This window comes from Leishmania panamensis (assembly GCF_000755165.1).
Source record: "Leishmania panamensis strain MHOM/PA/94/PSC-1 chromosome 3 sequence".
NCBI classification, from domain to species: Eukaryota; Euglenozoa; class Kinetoplastea; order Trypanosomatida; family Trypanosomatidae; genus Leishmania; species Leishmania panamensis.
Window position 1 is genome coordinate 76,036 of NC_025876.1, and position 20,638 is coordinate 96,673.

General features: G+C 62.3%; 4 protein-coding genes across 4 annotated transcripts in view, besides 1 other annotated feature; all 4 read left to right on the top strand.

Moving 5' to 3' along the window:
• LPMP_030260 (hypothetical protein) overlaps positions 1-1,740 on the top strand; it is a gene marked incomplete at both ends in the record, with an annotated part of 6,770 nt that extends 5,030 nt beyond the window's left edge. The window contains one exon of the mRNA XM_010702667.1: positions 1-1,740. Within this exon, the coding sequence (XP_010700969.1) occupies positions 1-1,740 (1,740 nt within the window).
• A 768-nt stretch (positions 1,741-2,508) lies between these two features.
• LPMP_030270 (hypothetical protein) lies at positions 2,509-5,481 on the top strand (the record flags this gene model as incomplete). Its single annotated transcript, XM_010702668.1, has 1 exon — positions 2,509-5,481. The coding sequence occupies one exon, from the start codon at positions 2,509-2,511 to the stop codon at positions 5,479-5,481; it is 2,973 nt and encodes a 990-aa protein (XP_010700970.1).
• An 814-nt stretch (positions 5,482-6,295) lies between these two features.
• Positions 6,296-6,792: a repeat region.
• Positions 6,793-9,749: 2,957 nt separating this feature from the next.
• On the top strand, positions 9,750-15,461 carry LPMP_030280 (hypothetical protein; the record flags this gene model as incomplete). The annotated part of the gene is made up of 1 exon (XM_010702669.1): positions 9,750-15,461. The coding sequence occupies one exon, from the start codon at positions 9,750-9,752 to the stop codon at positions 15,459-15,461; it is 5,712 nt and encodes a 1,903-aa protein (XP_010700971.1).
• A 1,425-nt stretch (positions 15,462-16,886) lies between these two features.
• Positions 16,887-19,727, top strand: LPMP_030290 (hypothetical protein; the record flags this gene model as incomplete). Its single annotated transcript, XM_010702670.1, has 1 exon — positions 16,887-19,727. One exon carries the CDS (start codon positions 16,887-16,889, stop codon positions 19,725-19,727), a length of 2,841 nt encoding a protein of 946 aa, XP_010700972.1.
• Positions 19,728-20,638: the final 911 nt, after the last annotated feature.

A 20,638-nucleotide genomic window follows, 5' to 3' on the forward strand; every position in this document is an offset into this window, starting at 1 on the left:
CTGCAGCAGCGCCTGCATGGAATGGTACGTCGCTGCATTTCACTCGAGTGGGAGGCAGAGCAGCGGACGGATGAGATAGACGACTCTCAGCAGCCACTGTGTGAAGTTTGCGAAAGCTTGAAGCTGAGGCAGGCTGCTGCGGAGGCCGAAAATGCGGATCTGAAGGCCCATCTAAGGCAGTTGGTTGAGGAGGAGAGGAGGCTGAGGGAGGCGTTGTCATGTGTGAGAGGTGGACAACTACTCGACGACGCAGGGGAGGTGCAGCCTGTGGGCCTTGCATCACTCGTCGAGCGCATTCTCGACGAAGCCGATGACCTTCGCTCGCGTCTTGCTGGGAGCACAGAGGAAGTGAAGCTGTATCGCAGTCACGCTCTGCAGGAGCGCGAATCTGCGCGGAACCAAATTACAAAGCTTGAGGCGGAGGTGGCGTATCTGATGAGCGAACGTGACATCGCGCATCAGCAAGGATTCCGTGATCTCAGTGAGGTGCAGCGTCAACTTGACGACGCCGTTCAGGAACGCGACAGTGCACGCCATCGATGCGCCGGACTAGAGGCCAAGATGGCCATCATGGAGTCGAAGTTGAAAGCGGCCAAAGCCGAACTTCTAGAGGTCTCGGAGAAGGCGTCCTCGTTGTGGACACGGCTGTCCGCATCGTACGGTGGTGTGCCAGTGAGGCCGGGTTCTTCGTCACCATCGTCCTCGGGGGCTAGTGATGCTTCTACCGTTCTCGGCGTGGTAGGCAACTCCCTCGTGCCACAAGCGGCGCCCTACCGGGATGCGGCGCTCATCGCTGAGGTGGGCAGGCGCCTTCACGAAAGGGGAGAAATGATGCGGCTGTTCGCCGAAGGCGTCGAGCTGCGTGAGTGTGCACGGCCGCTGGAAGAGGTTCTCACCGAGAGTCTCATCGAGGAGCATCACACGAGGGACGCGGATGCGGTCGCCACAGGGTACACGCGACTTTCGCGGAACGCTGCGCACTCGCATCGCCTAGACACACGTGAAGCGCAGCTGAACAAGCGTGCGACACAGCTTAAGGAGAAGGAGCGGCAGTTATTGTGCGTTGCTCATGAGCTGCAGGCTAAGTCGCGCGCCCTCCAAGCACTATACATGCGTGTCGCGGAGAAGCCACCGTCAGCGTCGCGGCTGCTGCTGACGGCCGACGGAGGCGATGCCTTCCACACCACATCGCAGCGACATGGCACCGGCACGACATTCAGGGAGGCAATGCGCCAACTGGATGGCGGGGTGCCGCCCGACGACGGCACTGCGGAGACCGCAATGTACAGCGACCCAGTCTCACCCCTGCCGAGAGTGCCGCCACAGCCGCTGATGCAGGCGGTGCGCCGTGGCGCGGAAATGCTGGATCGCAGTGACGAGGAAGTCGCCGTGACAGACATAGTGGAGGAGACGCCAGAGCGCCTGACGGCGGCAACAGAGGCGTACCGCGACGTTCTGTACGAGCACATTCTTGAGTCGAATGGACTTCAAGGGATGGACGCGTTGACCCGGTACCTACCCCGCCGCGCCCCTGGCAGTGGGCTGAGGACGCCTCGAGTGCCGTCTAGCGACATGGCTGCGAAAACGCGAGCGATGCTCCGAGAACTGGAGGACCGCCTGGGCAACTCCCGTGCCGTCCCTCGCGGGGTCGACCCGGCCGTGCAGCAGCGAAGCCTGGAAGCATTTCGGCGACTTGAAGCAGCAATGTGTGCTCTCTGTGGAGACAGGGGGGGTCAGTGATGCAGTTCACTACCGCAGGCCTTGACACTCGCCTCTCCTCCACCTCTCAGGAGTCTTATGGCCATGAACGGCACCCTACGCTATGGCGTTGTTTGTGTTCTGCTGCTACGCACTACGACACACCCTAACAGCACGGCCTCACCCTCACCCCATTCCCCTGCCCAGCACCTCCTTCTGCCGCTCCTCAGTCGGGGAGTACATCCTCCGCCAAGGTGCAGCAGCTGCTGGCCCAGCCACGCGCGCGCACTCCCCCTCCCCTTCCAGCCACAGCGCAGCTTGGGAAGAATAAATCAGACGCACATCAGCGTAGATGCGAGGTGGAATGCTAGCAGGAAACTAAACAACAGCGAATGCGTGCCGGCAGAGAGTCTGCGGGTTGCAGGGTGAGTCGCACATGTGATCTCTGCGGATAGGGAGCGCGTGCTGCTTTTCGGTGTGCGTCGGTGCACTTATCTCCGCCGCCTGTGCCGTGCCTCCTATCACACGCAGACACCTCCCACCTCTCCCTCTTGCTCGGCATCCCTCCTCTTTCCCTTCGCTCCGCCTACCCTCTTCCCCCTTTATATACGCCACAGCACTCCACTGAACGCGCGTGAGTAAACGCCTCCACAGCACAGCTGAGCAGAGGCCGTCTGACCTCTCCCTCCACGCCTCCCCTCTTGCCCCTTCTTTACACCCACGACCACCGCGCCTGGGGGGAGCTGAGCACTGCGTGTCACCAACGGGGAACGTGGGGGTATGGGGTAAAGGCACCGCGGCATTTCTTTTATGCACCAAGCTGCCGGTGGACAGAATGGCGGTAAAGGCTACCGAGACCATGATGGCCAAGCCGCCGATGTTGTGGATGCCGCCTCCTCGCACCCGCCGCCTATAACGAACGTCTGCCGCACGTTGGAGCACATTCGGGCGGTGCTGCAGCAGCACCAGCAATGGGTGTCCTCTACCACTGTGGGTGAGGCTGGCAGAGCCGCTGCCGATGACGGCACCTCGGCACACCTTGCAACACCAATGCCGCACGCATCGAACTCGTACACCGATGCGGAATGCTCGACCCCGCAGGACGCGGCGAAGCAGCAGCGCGAGAGGTGTCGCCTTCTGTTCCTCACAGAGTGGGCACACCGAGTGGCAGAGGCGTACACACCGATCACACCAGCTGCGGCGCAAGCGGGAACCGAACATTTGACGGCGTGCCCCGTTCCGCGCTGCGCGCTCGCTGGGGATGAAGTCGAAAGCGCAGCCAGCCCCTCGAAAACTCTCTCTACACAAGCACAGCGGCGACCGGCTGAACCGAGCGTGGCCGCTGCGGTGTCAAACGCGGCACCGAGTGGTGAAGCCGCCGCGTCCATCTCAGGGAACAAAGCTGACCTGCCGCCGGTGCGCGAGGCGAGCGTTCCGGTGGAACGGCGACTGAACTACTCGGATGGGCACAGAAGTGCGCATGCAGTCATGACAGCGTCTGCCCCGGCTATAGTGGAGTCGTCCCGAGCTCTGCTCACTGCCACAGCGTTGTCCTTGTCCTCTCCCCCGCCGCCGATCATCCCGCGTGATCGCGCACCGCTGTGCCGCCTGGTGGGTGTGGCCTTCGACGTACCCACCACACGTGCAGCCCAGTGCGCCGTACTCGCTGCGCAGGGTAGTTGCTGCGCTCGGTGCGGCGTCGCCTTACCGCCGCCACCGTTCTACTTCTCTGAGTGGTGCTCTGCACTCACTCGAAGTCTGTGTGCAAAACTGACCTGCTCGTGCTGTCACTTCCACTGCTGCTGCGGCGGCTGTGGAGGTGGTCAGGCGATCACATCGTTGCCGTGTTGTCGCAGACTGTGGCATGTGTGCCTGTGCATGGCAAGATGCCGCTCCTCTGACGAGGAGAATGAGAGATTGACTCCAGTCACCGCAGCCCACGTGACCCAAGAAGCCATCAGCAGCATTGGTAGCGGCCGTGGTGGCGTACGGCACAACGCAAGGGCCCCGTTGGACGCACCAGAGAATGAAGATCTTAGCAGCAACGATGGTGTGGCTGGCGACGACGACAACAACAACAACGGGAGCATTAGCAGTGCAAGCGAGCGTGACAGCCTGCTAGGCGACAGTACGCAGTCTAGCAGGCACAATCGCACGCGGGCCGCTCGGCGAGTGACCACACGACAGCCAGCCTCTGAGCCCGCCGCTTATGACTACCACCGCAGAGACGAGACCGGCGATGGCGGCGGCGGCAGCTCTGCTGATGCGGCATTCCTCTTCTGCGCGTATGAGGGCCACTACTTGTGCTGGCGCTGCTTCCACAGCCCGCTCACTGGGGCTGACCCCGGCACAGCGATGTTGGCAGCGGCAGGAAGCGCCATTGGGGGTACACTCGTCTCAGAAGGCTACCAAACACGCTACATAACACCGGAGGAATGGCAGGCGCGTGACGCTGATGAGTCGCCCGTGCGTACGGCTCTTGGGAGGGCATCGGGCCAGTTGTGTGAGTGGTGGGCGGCACGCCACGTGGCCCAGTCCACGCCCGTCGCCAGCGCCCTCAACGCCACGGGAAGTAGAGATGCCAGTGGGCGAGCCGACCCACCCCAGCAGCGCATCGCGGCGCCACTGCCGCTGTGTGTCCTTCCGGCCCACGTCTTACATCGATGGGACTTCACACGCTTTCCGGTATCGGCCGCTGCGGCCGCCGTTCTGCAGAGGCGGTTCTACCTCGGCAACGGCAACGGCCAGGAGAACTGCCTCGCCGCGAGTGTGCCCACTCTAGAACGTGGTGGGCAGCGTGCCACCGCGGCTGGTGGTAGTGGCTATGTTAGCAGAATTAACAGTGAAGGCTTGCCGATCTTGCTCAGTCAAGAAGAACAAGGAGCGCGGGGGTATCAGAGCGTTCCAGGGATTCCTCCTCTGCGGGGCTTGGAGGGCATCCCTAGCCGCAACAGGAATACTGATGGGACAACTCCGCCGATGACACCGCTTCCTCAGCTCTACGACGTGTCCGCCATCAACCCCTCCCTGTACGTGCGTGTTCCGGCTCTCTCCGCGGCATCGCGGCTGCGGCAACAAATGAGTCTCCTGCACGCACAGGCTTGGTGGTGCCCGCGGTACAGGCATGAGGTCTGGGGGCTGCGGTGTGGGGACGAGCTGGCCGGTCAGGTGCTGGAAGAGGTGACGGCATTTCCTCTGTCACGGCAATTTCCAGAGCCTTCGCCCACAGTAGTAAATGTCGCGGGTCGCTCTTCACGCTCAGCAGAAGTGGTCGAGAGCGCGGTGGACAACGTTAAGGCCTATCTGCTTACCCAAGATATAGCTCCTCCCCCCTTCGCCTCGGCGGCGGCGTCGGCATCGCGCTCCCACAGCGTAGCAACTCCGCAGGCAGCGTCTCTCTCTGCTCCGTGCAGCCAAGCCCTGAGCAGCCTCTCTGATAGAGCAACTGGAATCCCCCCGCCTCACCAACACCCGCCCGCAGCGGGCGTCGCGGCAGTGCCGCTGTCGCTGCCGCCACGTGCGCGCTGCCACGCGCGCCGTCGCTACCTCGTGGAGCGGGCTGAGGGGTGGTCTCTCCAAGACCTTCATCGGCTGAAAACAACATCGTCATTGCCGCCCTCCACTGGTGCTACCGCTACCCCGTCGCCGCCACAACTACTTGTGGAGCTGCAAAGCATGTTTGCCATCATGCAAACGCACGTCAGGGGATGCAGCGCCTGTGCATCGCAGTGCCGCGGGCTGGTGGTGAGAACACCTCCAGGGCCGACGGTGTGCCGTGATTAAGGTAAGTGGCCAGGTGGAAGCGCATCGAGTGTGTAGGACATGTCTCGGTTCGTGCAGCCCCGACCACCTTCCTTTCTGTGAGCCTCCCTGCCATCGACTCTCCCCTCTAGTGCGCCTCACGCTTGCTGACGCTGGCGCTGATGAACTCCTCTGGGGGGAGGGGGGAGGGTGCCGGTTTCCTCTTTGCCTGTCTCTGTGGCCGCCTCTCCTGCCTGCACCTGCCACCTCTCCCTCCCTCTCTCCCTCTCTCTCTGCTCTGGCAACGGGAGAAATCACCTGCGGGTGGCTGTCACGCATCATAATCTCAGAGAGAAAACGAAGAGACACACGCAGAGACAAGCACACTCGGAGAGACGCGCACCCACGTGTGTCTTCTCACGGCCCCGTACAATACTTGTCGCCGGCCCCCACCCCATGCTGCTTCCGCATCCTCTGGGTTGCTTATCCCTCCTCTCCGTGTGCTTGGGTGCTTGCGTAGGGATGTGTGTATGTACGTCGTGCCAGTCGTGCGCGACATCACTTACTCCTGTACATTTCTGTTCAGTAAATCTGCTTAAGCTCATCTGCTGCACTCATCACCGTGGCTAGAGCGCATCACGAGCAGAGAAGTGTGGGAAAAACATGAAAACGAAAGCGATCCACAACGCCGTAGCGCTCGCTCGTTCGCTCGCTCGCTCTCTCTCTCTGCGCTCGAGCCTGCTCGTATCACCAATGCCGCCTACCGCCCAACACCAAGTGCCAGCAGCATCAAGAGTCGCTTAGCATCCTCGGCGTGCAATTTCACTTTGTTTTCGTTTCTTTATCCCTTCCTTCTCTCTGATGACTGGAGGACGCCTCAGTGCGTGGCATCCCAGGGCGGTCCAGCACCGCACCCCACTCTCTCTCTGGGGAGGCCAAGCAGTCCCTCCTCCCTCCCCCTGCCCTCTCTCCCTGCCAGTGCCGACGACGCCGCGAGGCCAAAGCTCTGTATCGCTGCTGATGTCGGCGGCCCGGCTCTGGGTGGCGCTGCAGCGGAGCGGCCTGCGGCTGCAGACATGCTTGCGCCACCCGTGTGATGGGCGACGTGTCCGCGTGGCTGGAGCGCATCCCATCCGGCCCGCGCTGCCCGCTGACGTGAGGCGGGGGGCGGGAAGAGTGTGAGGAAGGCGGGGGGAGGGGCGGTGCACCGATGGCTGAGAGTCAGAGCACTGCTGTAAGGCGCGGGTGCATCGCTGCTTCACGTCACTGGGTGGGGGAGCTGGGGCAGGCCGAGGGGCGCGTGGGGAGCTCTGAGCTCGTGTGTTGTGCAGCAGATAAATGGTCGCTTTGAAGGGAGGAAGGGGACTCTCCTCGCTCGTGGCACTTCTGCCCCCACCTCCTTGGCTGCTTTACGCAGCGTATTGTTCGTAATCTGTCTTCCTCCTCCTCTCTCTCTCTCTTGCTGTATGTTCGTCGTGTTGACCCGGAGAGAGAGAGAGAGCGACGCACCCACACTCCTCTCCTCTTTGGGTCCATCGTCAGGCTTGATGTGTCGGTGCTCTTTTACTCGCACACACACACACACACACACACCGGAGCAACTAAGGCGAACTGGGACAGGAAAGAAAAGTGAGCGGCTGCGAAGTAAAACACGTTTCTCGCCCTCCCGATTCATCGGACTCCAGTCTGACGTCCTTCCTCTCCGCCCCCTTACCCCAATCCTCTTCCCCCCTCCCTGCCTGGAATCATCTCGGCGTTCTCTGCAGGCGCGTTCAGGCTGCTGCTGGCGGCGGACATTCTCTGCTCCTCCCTTCGTGGTTAGCTGAAGGTGATTGCTCACGCGTTCACCTCACCACCACCACCACCTCACCGCCTCTCTCCACCGGCCCGTGCTCCACTCCCTCACCTAACACACAGAGTCCCTGCCCCTCCTCTGACATCTCTGAGGCTGTGCTGGTGTCTGCGCGCCATATGCAGACTCCCCATCGCCACCACTACCATCCGTGCGGACCCCTGGGCAACTCCCTACCGTATTTTTTTTTTCTTTCTGTCCGCCTTGACACTTGAGTAGTCCACCTCTCTCATTCAACTGGCATCCTCCTCCTCAGCAGCACTGCTCGCTCGAACATAGCGAGAAGGTGAGTCATCGGCCTTGATCGACGAGCGCACAGATCGCTACTCACTGACAAGCCAGCCAGAGAAGGGGGTAAGGCACGCACGTTGTAGAAGAAAGTGCACAGTGGGTGAGCTCCGCCAGGGCAGTAGAGTTGTCGCCCAAGGACGAGCAACAACGACAGAAAAAGGGCGGCAGAGGTGGATGACGTTGGAAGGACAAGGATACATACACACACGTATATCTGTGTCCACCTCAAAGCATCGCCGCAGTATAGTGTCTCTGAGGGGAGGGGGGGTCGTTACCGTTTTGTCGTCGACAGCCCTGCTCTGGTGGTCGAGATCTCTCTCTCTCTTTCTCTTTGAGTGTGATGTGGTTGGCGTTTGTGCTTGTCTGAGCACCATTTCTCTCTCCTTCCTCCAGTAGCCCTCCATACTTTCTCTCTTCTCTCTTGTTTACGCGGTGCGGGAGTTTTGCTCTCCTCTCAGATCAACCCTCCTCTTCACCTCTTCCTCGCTTGGGTCAGTTGGCTTCTTTCTCTTCCCCCCACCCTCCTCCTCCTCCATTGCCCGCGCCGCTCGTGACACACACACGCACGCACACACTAGCCGTCCCGGTGCACGCAGATCAGCCCTGCACCCCACCCCTCCCCCCTCTCTCTCCATCAGCCTGCTGTGTGGCGGTGGTTCTTGTCGACTGGGCGCTATCGATAAAGCCGAGCACACACACACACACACACACACACACACACACACAGGCGCACACCCCACACCGCACTCCTTTTACTGTTTGTTGGGGTGTCCTCCTTCCCTCGGCGCACACGCCCCGCACATGCCAATCTCGCTTTAACCTTCGTTCTCTTTCGCCCCTCTTCCGCTCAGTCGTCTGCCTGCCCGCCTCCCCCTTCCCCCATCTCTCCCCTTTTCCCTCCTTGGCTCGCCTGCTCTTTGGGGGAGGGGGGAGGGTCTTCCCTCTTCGCCGACTTGCGTGTCTTCACGTCGCAGTCTTCGCTTTTCATCCTCACGCTGCTCGTGTGTCAGTGTGTATGCGCGTGCTTTTTTTTTGCTTTCCATTCACGGCCGCCACCGTCTCTTTCAGTTGCCCTCCATAGCATCGTCATCTCCCCCTCCCTCTCTCCCCTCTTAACCTCTGCGTGTGTGGGCGCGGGTGTACTTCAGCCCCTCCTTGTGTCGTTCGTCCTTACCTTCTCTGTTCTCTTCTGCCGCTAGCGCACACCGCCGTCTCTCTCTCTCGCCGCGCTCTGCTCCTCCTTGGCTTTGCTATCCGTCCTACTCTCTTCCCGTCTTCGCAAGCTCCAGGCGGGGGGACCTGCGCCCCCCCCTCTTCACCCTCGGTGTGGTCCTATACGGTTTTCATTCTCCTCCTCTTCTTCCCGCCTCTTCCCTCTCATCGGCCTCTCTTTCCGCAGCTTTGTCTTCGGAGTGCGTGCGCGTGTGTGTGTGCAACACTCTGTCCCCTCCTTCTCCTCAGCCGCTCGCTTCTCTCTGCCCATCCCTTTTCCTCTTGTGTCTTTGGAAAATTTTCCTCATCTGCGAGGCGCTCAGAGAAAACGAGAGCTCCACCTTCCCCTCCCTCCCTCCCCTGCCTTCACTGGTGCCAACGTCTCTCTCTTCACCCCTCTCTGTGCATGTGTGTATATCTGCATCTTATCCCCTTATCCTTGTCCTCCTACGTCACCCTCTCACCCGTTATCCCTCGTCTCCCCTCCCTCATCACACCTGTGCGGTGCCGTAGTCGCCATCGCCTGTTTTAGTTTTTCACACCGCACACGGGTTGGCGCGCGTGTGCGTGCGTGACGCGCCGTTCTCTCATTCGCTTTTCTCTCTCGGGATTGTCTCTCTCATTCGATCGCTACTTTGCACCTCGCCTCACCCTCACCCTCCGTCCCTCGCCCTGCGCGTCTGTGTGTGTGTCTGTGTGTGTGTGTGTGTGTGTGTGTGTGTGTGTGTGTGTGTGTGTGTGGTGTCAGGCTCGTTACTCAGCTACAGCGTACTTCTCCATTCACCGTCCCCCCTCCTCTTCCCCTCCCCCCTCCCTCCCTCCCTTCACACGCACGGGCCCCCACGCGCCCACCGACGCGGCTTCTCCCTCTCTCTTGGGCTCGTCTTCGCCCCTTGTGTGCCCTGCGAACAAAGGCTAAGGCAGGGGAAAAAAGAGCGCCAAGGAGAGACAGTCGATGCCTGCCTCAACAGCCAGCAGCTGTCTGACGTACCCGCTAAACGCCGCTGATGCCGCTGCCATCACGACTGACGGCGGCAGCGACAATGACGCCTCTACCCCACCCAGTGCTGTCCTCGCCACAGCCGAGGTCAATGGCACCGATAAGCCCATCGAGCTGGGGGGTAGATGGACGGCTGTGCGAGACACCAGGGATGAGCGCGCACCTCCTCGGGTCACTGGCACAGTAAAGTCTGAAACGGCGCTAGCAAACCTCCTCGCTCTGTGCCTCGACCGCATTCACCGCCTTGAAGAGCGTCAAGCGCGCGGAGAGGCGCTGCAGAACAGGCTCGATACTTCCCTACACGCGCCGCTTACACAGGCACACAGAGAGCAGCAGCAGCAGCAGCAGCAGCAGCAGCAGTCATCTGGCCCAGCAGCTGTAGAAGAGCACCGCGCTCACGGTGCAGGAGATGCGAACAGCAGCGAAGCATACGATGGTGAGTGTAACGAGCCGTATCATCGCAGCCGCCAGACCACCAACAACAGCCACAACAATTGTGATCGAGCAACAGCGGCAGCGACATCAACAGCGGCATTGAAGTCGCACTCGCAGCAGCGCCGCCGCCAGCACGGCGCAGACGAGCCGGCCTATTCTTTGGGGTCGCCGACGCCGGCAGACGCAGCTGCACCCACTGCAAGCACATCCGGGAAGGGAAGAGAAGAGGATGACGCCCTCACAAAGAACGGCGCTGGAAGCCAACATCACCACCACGAGAGCCTTGGCGCTGTTCCTTCGCTGTCCCCTGCTAGCCTTGCTAACACCAAGTGGAAGGAGGTGAGCAGTGGTGCCGGTGCAGGTATCGGAGGCGGATGTGCGCGTGCTATCTTCTCCACGACTTCCTCCAGCAGCCACTGCAATACACTCACAGCATCGGTGGTGGTAGCGAGTGACAGCACCAACGAGCCGCCGATGGTGTCGCACTTGGGCGCCTCTCTCGGCGTCTGTCGCCTGCGGCAGAGCTCCCTCGTCACTGTTCTCCGTCCAACGCACACGTCGCAAGCGGAGGCACACGCCATCGCTGCCGCCGCCGACACGTTGTCCACACCCGTGCAGGTCTCCTCTGGTAATGCCACCGCAGCGTCAACGTTGATCTCTGCTGGTGTCAGCAGCACCCCTGCAAGCGCCACGCCAATGAGCGGCTTAGCATGGGCAGTACCAATGGTACTGCTCTCTTCATCAGAGAACTCGTGCTGCTCCACACCGGTGGAATTCCACATGTCGATTCGTCCGCCATCTCAGCAGCAGCAACACTCCCCCACGCAGCCATCGGCGGAGGAGGAGAGGCCATCGTGTCTCAGCGGGCCCCTAGCAGAGCGCGCTGTCGAGGCCGCATATGATAGGCCAGACGTTACTTCTTCAGCGCATCAGGAGCAGCAGCGTGGCAGCCGACAGCACCTACGCTCGCCGCTCACGCAGGTGCCACCCCTCATCGATCACCCCCAGCAGCAGCAAGCGCAGCTCCATCCACAGACACTCCATCGAAACAGTGAGGAGTGCGAGGCCCGCGAGTCCGCTTCTTCGAGGGTTTCCCCCACGGCTACACGCGGTTCCGGCAGTACCACGGCCAGCTCCGCCGCATACACCGGAGCTGAGCTGGACGCATTCTACCAGGCGCTGAGCACCCCCCGCCCTGGCACACCTTTCTTCACCTCCTCAGGCTCAGCAGCCGCCACTGGCAGCCGAGCGACCGTGACGGCGCCTCGTAAGGTGCCGTTCCCTCCCGGTACGGACAATACCACCGCCATCAATGAGTTGTTCGCCCAGACGGTGCTGAACACGATGGATGTGACGAGTATAAAGGAGAACTTCACGACCCTCGTGCACAGCGTGCATGAGGAGCAGGAGAAGCGGCATCGCTTTCAGCGACGCGTAGGGTCAGCCGTCAAGGAGCTGTTTCGACGAGTCCTGGCCATGTCGTCCATGGTGTCACGGCTGCAGCGGAGAGTGCGGCAGCTAGAGTCGGGGGCAGGCAGCGATGGCGCCGCTGAGGCTGCAGACTGGCATCACCACCACAGCAGCCACCGCGAGCGTCGTGGTACGGACAACAACAGGAGCGCCGGCGTCAGTGACCAGAACGAAGACGGCGCTACTTTCGATGGTGACATCGACAACAGTGGGAGCGAGCGGCACGAACGCTTCTGCGCGTCCCTCTCGACGGCCTCTGTGGCCACCTCGCGTAGCCGCAGAGCCAGCAGTTATAGGCGCAGTATCGGTGACCGCTCGGGGAACGCCAGGTACGCGGTCGTCGCGGTGCCGTTCTCCTCGTCTGGGTCACTCTCGGTTGGATGTGAGCGCGTCCCGCCGGCGGGTCGTTCGCCGCGGCTTTCATCGCTCACCACGCAGTGCTTGACGGGCGTGGCGCGCGGCGAGGCCATGCGGAGCCGCGGTGGTGCTGCTACCACGGGCACAGCCACCAACACACCAGCAGTCGATGGCGTGGACATCGCGTGGATGGCACCAGCCACAGTCACACCGTGTGTGAGTGCAGCAACTGGTGCCTCTGTGGGACCGCTACCTTTGGCAGGCAGTACGGTCCCTCCCAAGATGATCTCCAGCAGTACGTCCCTCCATTCCTCAATCACCAATACCACAACGGCTACGACGACGACGACATCACGAGCAGCCAGCGCGATGTTGGTGCCGCAGTCGGTGGTGTCATCCTTGGCGAGTGCGCCACAGCAGGAGCGCACGCCTTTGCCGCTGTGGTTGCCGCCCATGATGCTGGACGCCAACACTACAGCGAGTAGGAGCGGCGCCGTCACTAATAAGTCACCCATCGTGCCGTCGCTTTCGATAACGGACGCGCGGCTTGACATGACGTCATCCCTGCACGCGAGCACCACCGAGGACGAACGTGCTGCTCCGGCGGCAGCGACGGCGACGGGCCGTGGCAGCGCTGGCACCTGCGCAGAGAGTGCAAACAGTTGGGCAACTCCTGACGGCAACGGGGGTGGTAGCGATCGTGCATGGCAGCCGCCAGAGGTGTACACTAAACACCATGACAACGAGAAGGTCACGGAGACGCTGGAGGAGCAGTCGCGTATCGCGCTACCGCCACAGCAACAACAGCGTCGCCGCGACCTATTCGGTGGGCCGTCCGCTCCATCGCCGGTTCCGCCATCCACCTCCTCACGGCGCCGCCGACACAAACGCAACGTGCATCAAGCAGCCTCCACAGCAAGGGCCGTGACAGTGGTGCCAATACCCATCGTCAGCGGGTCCCAGCACTCTTTCCCGAGTGCGCGGCACTTATCCGTGCCGCTGCCGCCGCCGCCGCCGACCACCACCACCACCTCGTCGCGTACGAGCCCCGCGTGTGCCTCAGCAGGCACGAGCTCTGCTGCTGCTGCTGCTGCTACTGCTGGCCAGGCACCCCCTAACATTCAACTAACGCCAGAGAAGGCTGCTGCGTGTCACAGCAGTAGCGGTACCACCGGCGTGGCATCGCAGCGCCTGTTCAATGCCCTGCACAGCGAGCACCGCGGAGGCGCCGTCGCCGAGGTGAGGACAGCCTTGGACGCCGCCGCTGAAGTCAGTGACGGCTGCCTCAAGAGCACACCGCGCGTTGGTGTGCGTGGTGGGCGAAGCGTTGTCTGCGCCACGCACCAAAGTGACGGTAGTGCCACCGATGTCGGCAATACAGAGACCACTGCCATCGCCGACTCTCCTGCAGCGTCGTCGGCGTCCTGCGTTTCCCCACACACCCTGACCGGTTCAGTTGCCAGTCTTGCGCGCTGCGCGTCGAGCGCGGCGACAGCGACGACGCTGGCTCGGCTGGCAAACAAACCGGCAACAGCCGGGCCACGACAACGGCAGCAACGGAGAGGAGCCAGCATGGCAAAGGAGCCACCCGGGTGGCGACAGGCGAGGCAGCCGCGGGGCGCCTTTATCTCTTCCCTCGCCGCCACACCCCGCAGCGACGCAGCTCGCCGCAGCAATGTGGGAGAGAACACCTGCAGTACGTACGCGAAGCGCGAGGACAAGAACGAGGCTGCTGAAGTGGAGTTGATGGACACGGCGGGTGGCATTCCCCTGCAAAGCTGCGCAAGTCTCCCCACATGGCGCAACGCGGCCATCAGCGCATCACCCACGCACAGCAGCAGCGATCGAAGCCGCAGCTTGCATCCTCAGCGCAGTCTACTATCGTCGTGGCTACAGAGCCCTCCTGTTCGGGTGGCAACCGCCGCGGGCGGTGACGACAAGACCATCCTGCGGAGTCCCGCCACACCGGCCAGTATCACTGCCATCCTCGCCGGTGGTGAGGGGCTATGCCAATGCTCTGCTGGCCCACATCAGTCCCATAGCAGCAGTGGTAGCTTTGTTTCCACACCGCAACGGTGGCTGAACGCGCAGCTCGGCCATTCCCTAGCCCCCGCCACCGCAGTCGGCGCGGAAGGGATGAGCTTCTCCTCGCCTAGGGAACGGCTCAGCCCGATGCAGCCCGTTCATCCCGTCGCTGTCGCGCATCATCCCCAGCAGCAGCAGCTGCTGCAGACGACTGCCACCGCTCACCAGGCGAGGAAGTGGACCTCGACTCGGTTGCTGTCGTCGGCCACGGTGTCGGGGGTTCTGCCATCCGTCCCACTGGCGGCGTCTGCTCAGTCTGCCAGCAACGTCTTCCGCACCAGGGCGATTCCCCTCTCCCCCAGTATGGCCCACCCGGCCTCGGTGGCGTCGCCCGTAGTAACTGACATCTCCGCGTCGCCGGCGGTGGGTGGTACTGATGGCAGCGGCGTGACCGCTGGTCACCTTTCGGCACGCCTCGCGCAGCCCATGTCGCCGCTCTCATCGACGAGCCGTCTCAAGCAGTGCCACCACCCACACCCCACTCAGGTCTTGCACCTCAGCACCAGCACCAGCAGCAGCAACACCATGAGCACCTCCCTCGCGGCACCGTACACGCTGCCTCCCATGCTACCGCAGGACCACCCACCGAAGCTAGCGTATGCGCAATCTGATGACGCGTCGGTGCTCTCGCAGCATGCAGTCGTGCGCCCCCGTAGCGCCGCCGCAGCCGCCCTCATGCAGACGGCGAATACGCTACCAAGCGGGGTCGTGTCCCCGCCCTCGTCGTCGTGGTCGCCGCGCCTGACACCCTTGAGTACTTCGAGGCTCACCAAGCCAGTGTCCTCAGCAGCAGCATCAGCAATGTCAGTGTCATCGAAGTCGATGCGATCAGGCTACGAGGCTGAAACTTCGGCAAGGGCACCCGTGACCCCGGACGGAAAGACACAGAAGCCGAGCAACGCTGCCAAGGTCAGTGGAAAGGGAGCGCAGGGGCTGTCAAGCTCGCCTCCTACGGGCTGCGATGGTAAGGCTGCGGCAAGACGTGTCGTGACGCAGCAGCCAAAGCCACGCTCGTCCTCTCTCCTGGCCCACGGCCCGTGCTTAAGCCCCCTGAAACGGACACCTGATCCCAGCCACCTCCACGAGCGGTGGCTGCAAACACCGAGCTCTACGCGTGCCAGAGGTAGCAGTCGTCGTCCTCGCGCCGGTCTACCGCCGCCGCTGTCTGTGGAGACTCTCTCCGACGCGTCCGGCTCCGCGCCGCCTGTGCCCAACGTGGGAACAACCCAAATGACGTACGTCGACAGAGACACCGCGAAGGGCGATATAGGCCACGGTGGGGGGCAGCTGTGCTGCACTGGTGATACTCTTCACTGTTGAGGCAGCCAGTCGACACCGAAGCTGCCCCCGCTGGAGCTAACGGCGAAAGAGGGCGAGGAAATGAGGGGTGCAAAACTAGCCACTTCTACCCCCAGCGGTGGGACCACCGTTGCCGGTGACTCCGACTGTGGCGACGACCGCAGACGTGAAGAGCGTCAGGTGCAGGGCCAGCTGCAATAGCAGCAACTCAGGCGCCGATTTTGACAGAGGTGCGGGACTTCCCGATGGAGATGATGTGGGTGGCGACGTGGTCAACGACAATGATGACGACAGCTCTGTCCAGCAAGCACCCCGGCGGACATCGTTGCCGCCGCAGCAGCAGCGCCGGTGACGTCTGGGCGATGCGAATGCTTTGGGGCAGATACCTGTACGCCTCTCCGTCCTGTATCAGTGCCAGCACGCCTGCCTCCATGCTCTCGTGCGCGCCGCATCGCACGACTCCTCCGACGCGCGCTCCTTGTGAGTCCAGCAGGACGGTAAAGGTGTGGGTTGGTGCGAAGTGATAGCCCTTTTCAATGTGGAGGAGCGGGCGGAGGCGGAGGCGGAGGCGACGCCGACGCGCCCCTACACAAGGCGAAGGCTACTGCGAGCCCCTCCCCACAGGCTCCTCCACTACGAACTGAGAGAAGAAAGGAAGAGCGAGTCAGAGAGGGGGCGATGCGGAGTGAGGATGCGTCTCGCTGCCCACGAGACGCCCTACAAGCCCACGCGGACCTGCGAATGTTTTGCTTGTCGCTGTTCTTAGCTTATTATTATTTCACTTGACGTAGAAGAACCCACGCACACACAATGGAGTAGCGCCCCTCCTCGCGGCATCTCTCTCCCTCTCGGCCGATGCCTCTTCTGGTTTGCCCTCTGTGCTCGTCAACGGGGGTAGGCGGATCCAAGCGCGTCTCTCTCCTCCCCCTCCCCTCCCTTCCGCTCTTTCTATCCGCGCCGTCATTTGGTTCTCCTCCCCTCACCCTCCCACTCCCTCATGCACGCAAGAACTGACCTACTCGACTTCAGCAGCAGTATCCAGTCGAAGGCGTGGAAGAGCAGCAGAGGGAAAGGAAGCGCGTCCCTCCCCCCACCTCTCTCTGTCTCTCTCCCTCAGTGGGTGCCACACACGCACACATCGCACGCTCCACCCTTCATCAGTGACGTGCGCACAGACGCACATTTACACGCACTTGCCTATACGCGCCCATGTCTAGCGCTGACGGGGAGGCGCCGACGCGGGAACTGCCGCAGCTGTCACCGCGCGGGACCCCGGTAGCTGACGCCAACGATACGGCTACCGCTGGGGCTGGAAAGGGCAGCACTGTGATACCTCTGTCCCCGACAACTGGAGCCGGCCAGTCCGGACCGCCAGCCTCCCCCGCCCCTGACGGCATACAAGGCGGCCTATCCACGGTCGAGCTGGAGACGATTGAGCAGCGTTACATGGAGGTGCTGCGCGCCATCTCCGCTGAGCCACAGCTGGAGCCGTTCCGAGGCGAGTATGAAAAACTGCACCGCCTGCTCCTCAGTAGCCACGATGGAGAGCAGCGCCTCCTCCGGCAAGTGCGTGAGCTGCGCAATGAGCTCGACACGCACCACCAGCAGATTGCAACAGCGATGCACCTTTCACAAGAGGATGAGGAGGCCATCCGAAGTCTGCGGAGTGAAATCGAGGCGGCGTGGGCAAAAGCTGATGCCGCGCACGATCAAGAGCAGCGCAGCCGCGAGATTTTGCATACACTGCGGCAGCAAGTCACGGAGCTCGACGCCACAGTCGAGAGGACAGCAGGGCTGTCGATGGGCCAAGAGGCATATTTGCGGAATCTGCTCGCTGTTAAGAAGGATCGTGAGGAGGAGTCCGTCGTGCTGCACGCGGCGTTGAATCGAACTGAGGCAGAGCACCGACAGGTGTGCGCGCAGCTCGCCGCAGTCGAGCAGGCACACAGAGCAGCCCAACACGAGCTAGAGGTGCAACGTCGCGCCTACCAGGAGTTGCTCACCAGCCTGGAGGTGGAGCAGCGGGAGCGGACAGCAAAGGAAGCGAGCGTGCGGCAGTACCGCGACACGACGGAGCTGTGCATGCGCCGGCTGGACGAGCGCGGTGTTGAGGTGGAGCGAGCCATACGAGACGAAAAGAGAGCCTCCAAGGAGGCGGAGGGCATGGCACAGGAAATTCAGGCTATTGCTCGCCAGCTGCAGGAGCGGCAGGAGCGCTTTGCCGTCGAGGCAGCCCGGCTGGCCGCTGCCGAGCGCGAGAACACGATGCTTACACACGAACTGCCACAGCGGCAAGCTGCCCTGCGCGAGCAGCAAGACGAGCTGAAGCGCGAAGAGAAGAAGCTTCGTGGGCTGGAGAAGTCAGCGCGAGCGCAGCAGCAGGAGCTCTCCGCACTCGTCGAAAAGCGCGCGACGGCCGCCGCGGCAGTGCAAACGCGCGCGAACTCCGTCGATACTGCCCTGACCCAACTCGCGAAGGAGGAGAAGGACTGCGGCGTGCTGGAAGGCGAAGTTGCCAAGGCGATGCAACGCAAGACGAGCACAGTGCACACGAACACTCTCAAGGCCACGGCGAGTGCAAGGGTGGAGGGGCAGCGCGTCATCGAGGCTGGCAAGGGTCGGCGCCTCGAGCAGCAGCTAGGGGTGCTGCGAACGGAGAACGAGCAGATGCGTAAATCTATCTACTACGCCGAGCAGAACCACGAGAAGCACACGAAGGAGGCACAGCAGGCGCTGCTGAACTACCACCGGACCCTCGACACCATTCGCGCTCGCCGCAGCGAGGCCAAGGTGGTGGAGGAGAATATCGTGCACCACCAGAAGAAGCTGAAGGCACAGCAGGAGCTGCTGAACACCTTGGCGGTGGATCGCCAGAAGACGGAGAAGGCGCTGCAGGAAACAGAAGCCGAGCTGCTGCTGCTGCGCAACCGACACACAGGCAAGAATGAGGAGCTGGAGTCGGTGAAGACAGAGCTGATCCAACAAGAGGCGGATATGTGCCAGCTGCACGGCCTCAGTCGCCAGCTGAACAAGGATGTTGCCAACACGGAGCAACGCCTGCGGTTCCTGCGCGAAGATCGTCAGCATGCCGAGAACCGTGTCGAGGCGCTGCGCAGCGAGTCACAACAGCTTCGCCAAGTGATCTCACAGTACGATCTGGAGGCGCGGCAGCAAGGCGCGCGGCTGACAGCTATAAAGCACGAGCGCAACACCATTGCGGCGCAGCTGCTGCTCCGCTCCGAGGAAATCGAGCTGGTCCGTGAGAAGATACGCCTCTCTGATGCGGCGCGGGTGTCGGGAGCCTACAAGTATCAGCGGGCACTGCAGACACTGGTGGCATCGCGCGACTCGCTTGTTGAGCAGCGGCTGAGGTGCCGCCTCGCCCTGGTGCGGCTTCGCTACCTCGACCGCCTTCACACAAAGGAGTTGCAGCAGGAGAAGCTGTTGTCGAAGTCCCGCGCGCGGGTCCGGGCGCTGGCGGACGAGCTTGGCACCAAGCACAACGTACATTGCTGGCGCAGCATGGAAAGTAACGCGCCAGAGGTGCTGGACGCGCTCGCCAAAGTGCAGCTCCTGCAGGCGAAGCTGCTGCGCAGGCACGGTGAGTTGAAGGTGAAGACGGACCTAGTCGAGCAAGAGGAGCGTGCCTATCAGCAGTTGCGGCAGCAACTCGCGAAGCTGCCGGGGCCAGAGGCCGCAGAAGAGCTGGCCCTCTGCGCTGAAAACCTGCAGCAGCGCAAGGCGCAGCTACTGTGCATGACAGACTCGTTAGCAGAGGCGGAGCAGGAGGCCGAGGCCTTGGAAGTGCACGTCACGCAGCTTCAGGAGGAGCTTCAAGACCTGAAGCACCGCTACTACCAGGAGAAGACAAGGCACAGCGTACTGCAACAGGAAGAGAGGCTTGCAGCTCGAACCTGGGGTGCTGGTGTCGGAGCTGCCAGGCGAGCTGGCACTGCTGCCGTCTCCTCAGTAGGCAACAGCGGAGGGGCGGTAGTAGCGGCAGGCACATTGACCCCGTCAACACAGCAGCGTCCGCACCTCCATGCAGGCGGCTCCACCCTTCTCAACAACAGCCACTGCGGCTTGACAGCCGCAGTTCGCGGCCCTGCGGGCAGCGGCAGTGTAGACAACGCCTCTGTTCAGCATCGCCTCGTCCGGCAGCGCGCGCTGCCGGACGAGGCGATGCTGAACACGCTGACTGCAGGGCCACCACGGCCAAACTTCCCGCTCCAGAAGCCACCTCATCAGCGGCAGTTTGTCGGCGGTGGCTTCTCACTCAGTCGATGAGGATGGGGGGAATCGAAGCGAGTGTATCTTTCTCCTGTGATGTGGGTGCTGGGCCGTTCATGCGCTCCTCTCGGTGTTGCGGCGCACGCCTCTGTGCGTGTGGTTGGCGCCTTTTTCTTCGTCTCTCTCCGCTTTCCGTTGTCTCGCTCACTCCTCACGTGTGTCGTTGTTGTTTTGTGTGTGTCTTCATTCGATGTACATCAGCACCCCACCCCCCGCCATCCCTCGTGCGTGCGTGAAGGGATGCGGCTGATGCTCCACAGGCGTGTTTCGCCTTCCCTTCACGCCCAGACGCACCATTTTGTACGCATTAGTAAGACAGAGACAGCGTATCCCATCTTGCTCCTCCCTCCTCATGAGAAGAGCTGGTGTCAGGGCGTGGAGACGCAGCCCTCTGCGCGCTTTGCCCCTTCCCTCTTCCCCTCCCAGCCGTGCGGAAGGGGGACCTACGTTGCACTCGGGCTCGCAGGGAATGTTCATCCTGCACTCAGCGATGGTGTCAGCGCCTCCCTGCACTGTAAGCAAGCTGAGGGAGATGGAAAAGGGGATTATGGCGATATTGAGGTGCTGCGTGGACAAAGCCTATTCAGTAGACACTCGGGTGAAAGCAGTGGTCGTCGCGAGCAAACGTGAGCGTGGGAAGGGAAGGCAGCTGGCGTGTGCTTTATGTCGACTCCTCTCTCTCTCTAGTGCCCACACAGGCTCACCCGCAGAGCCCAGATGCGGTCCCCCCTCCCTCCCTCTTTCCCCACGCACTGCGCCGTGCACCCTGCCTCATTCATCTGCTTAACTCAGCACAGCACTGCCGTCCTCCTTTCTGTTGTTTGCTTCCCCAGGCCTCTTCCTCGTTCCCTTGCAACCCAGCACTCCTCACCTACCGGCATACACGCACAGCCACGCGTGGGCAGCGG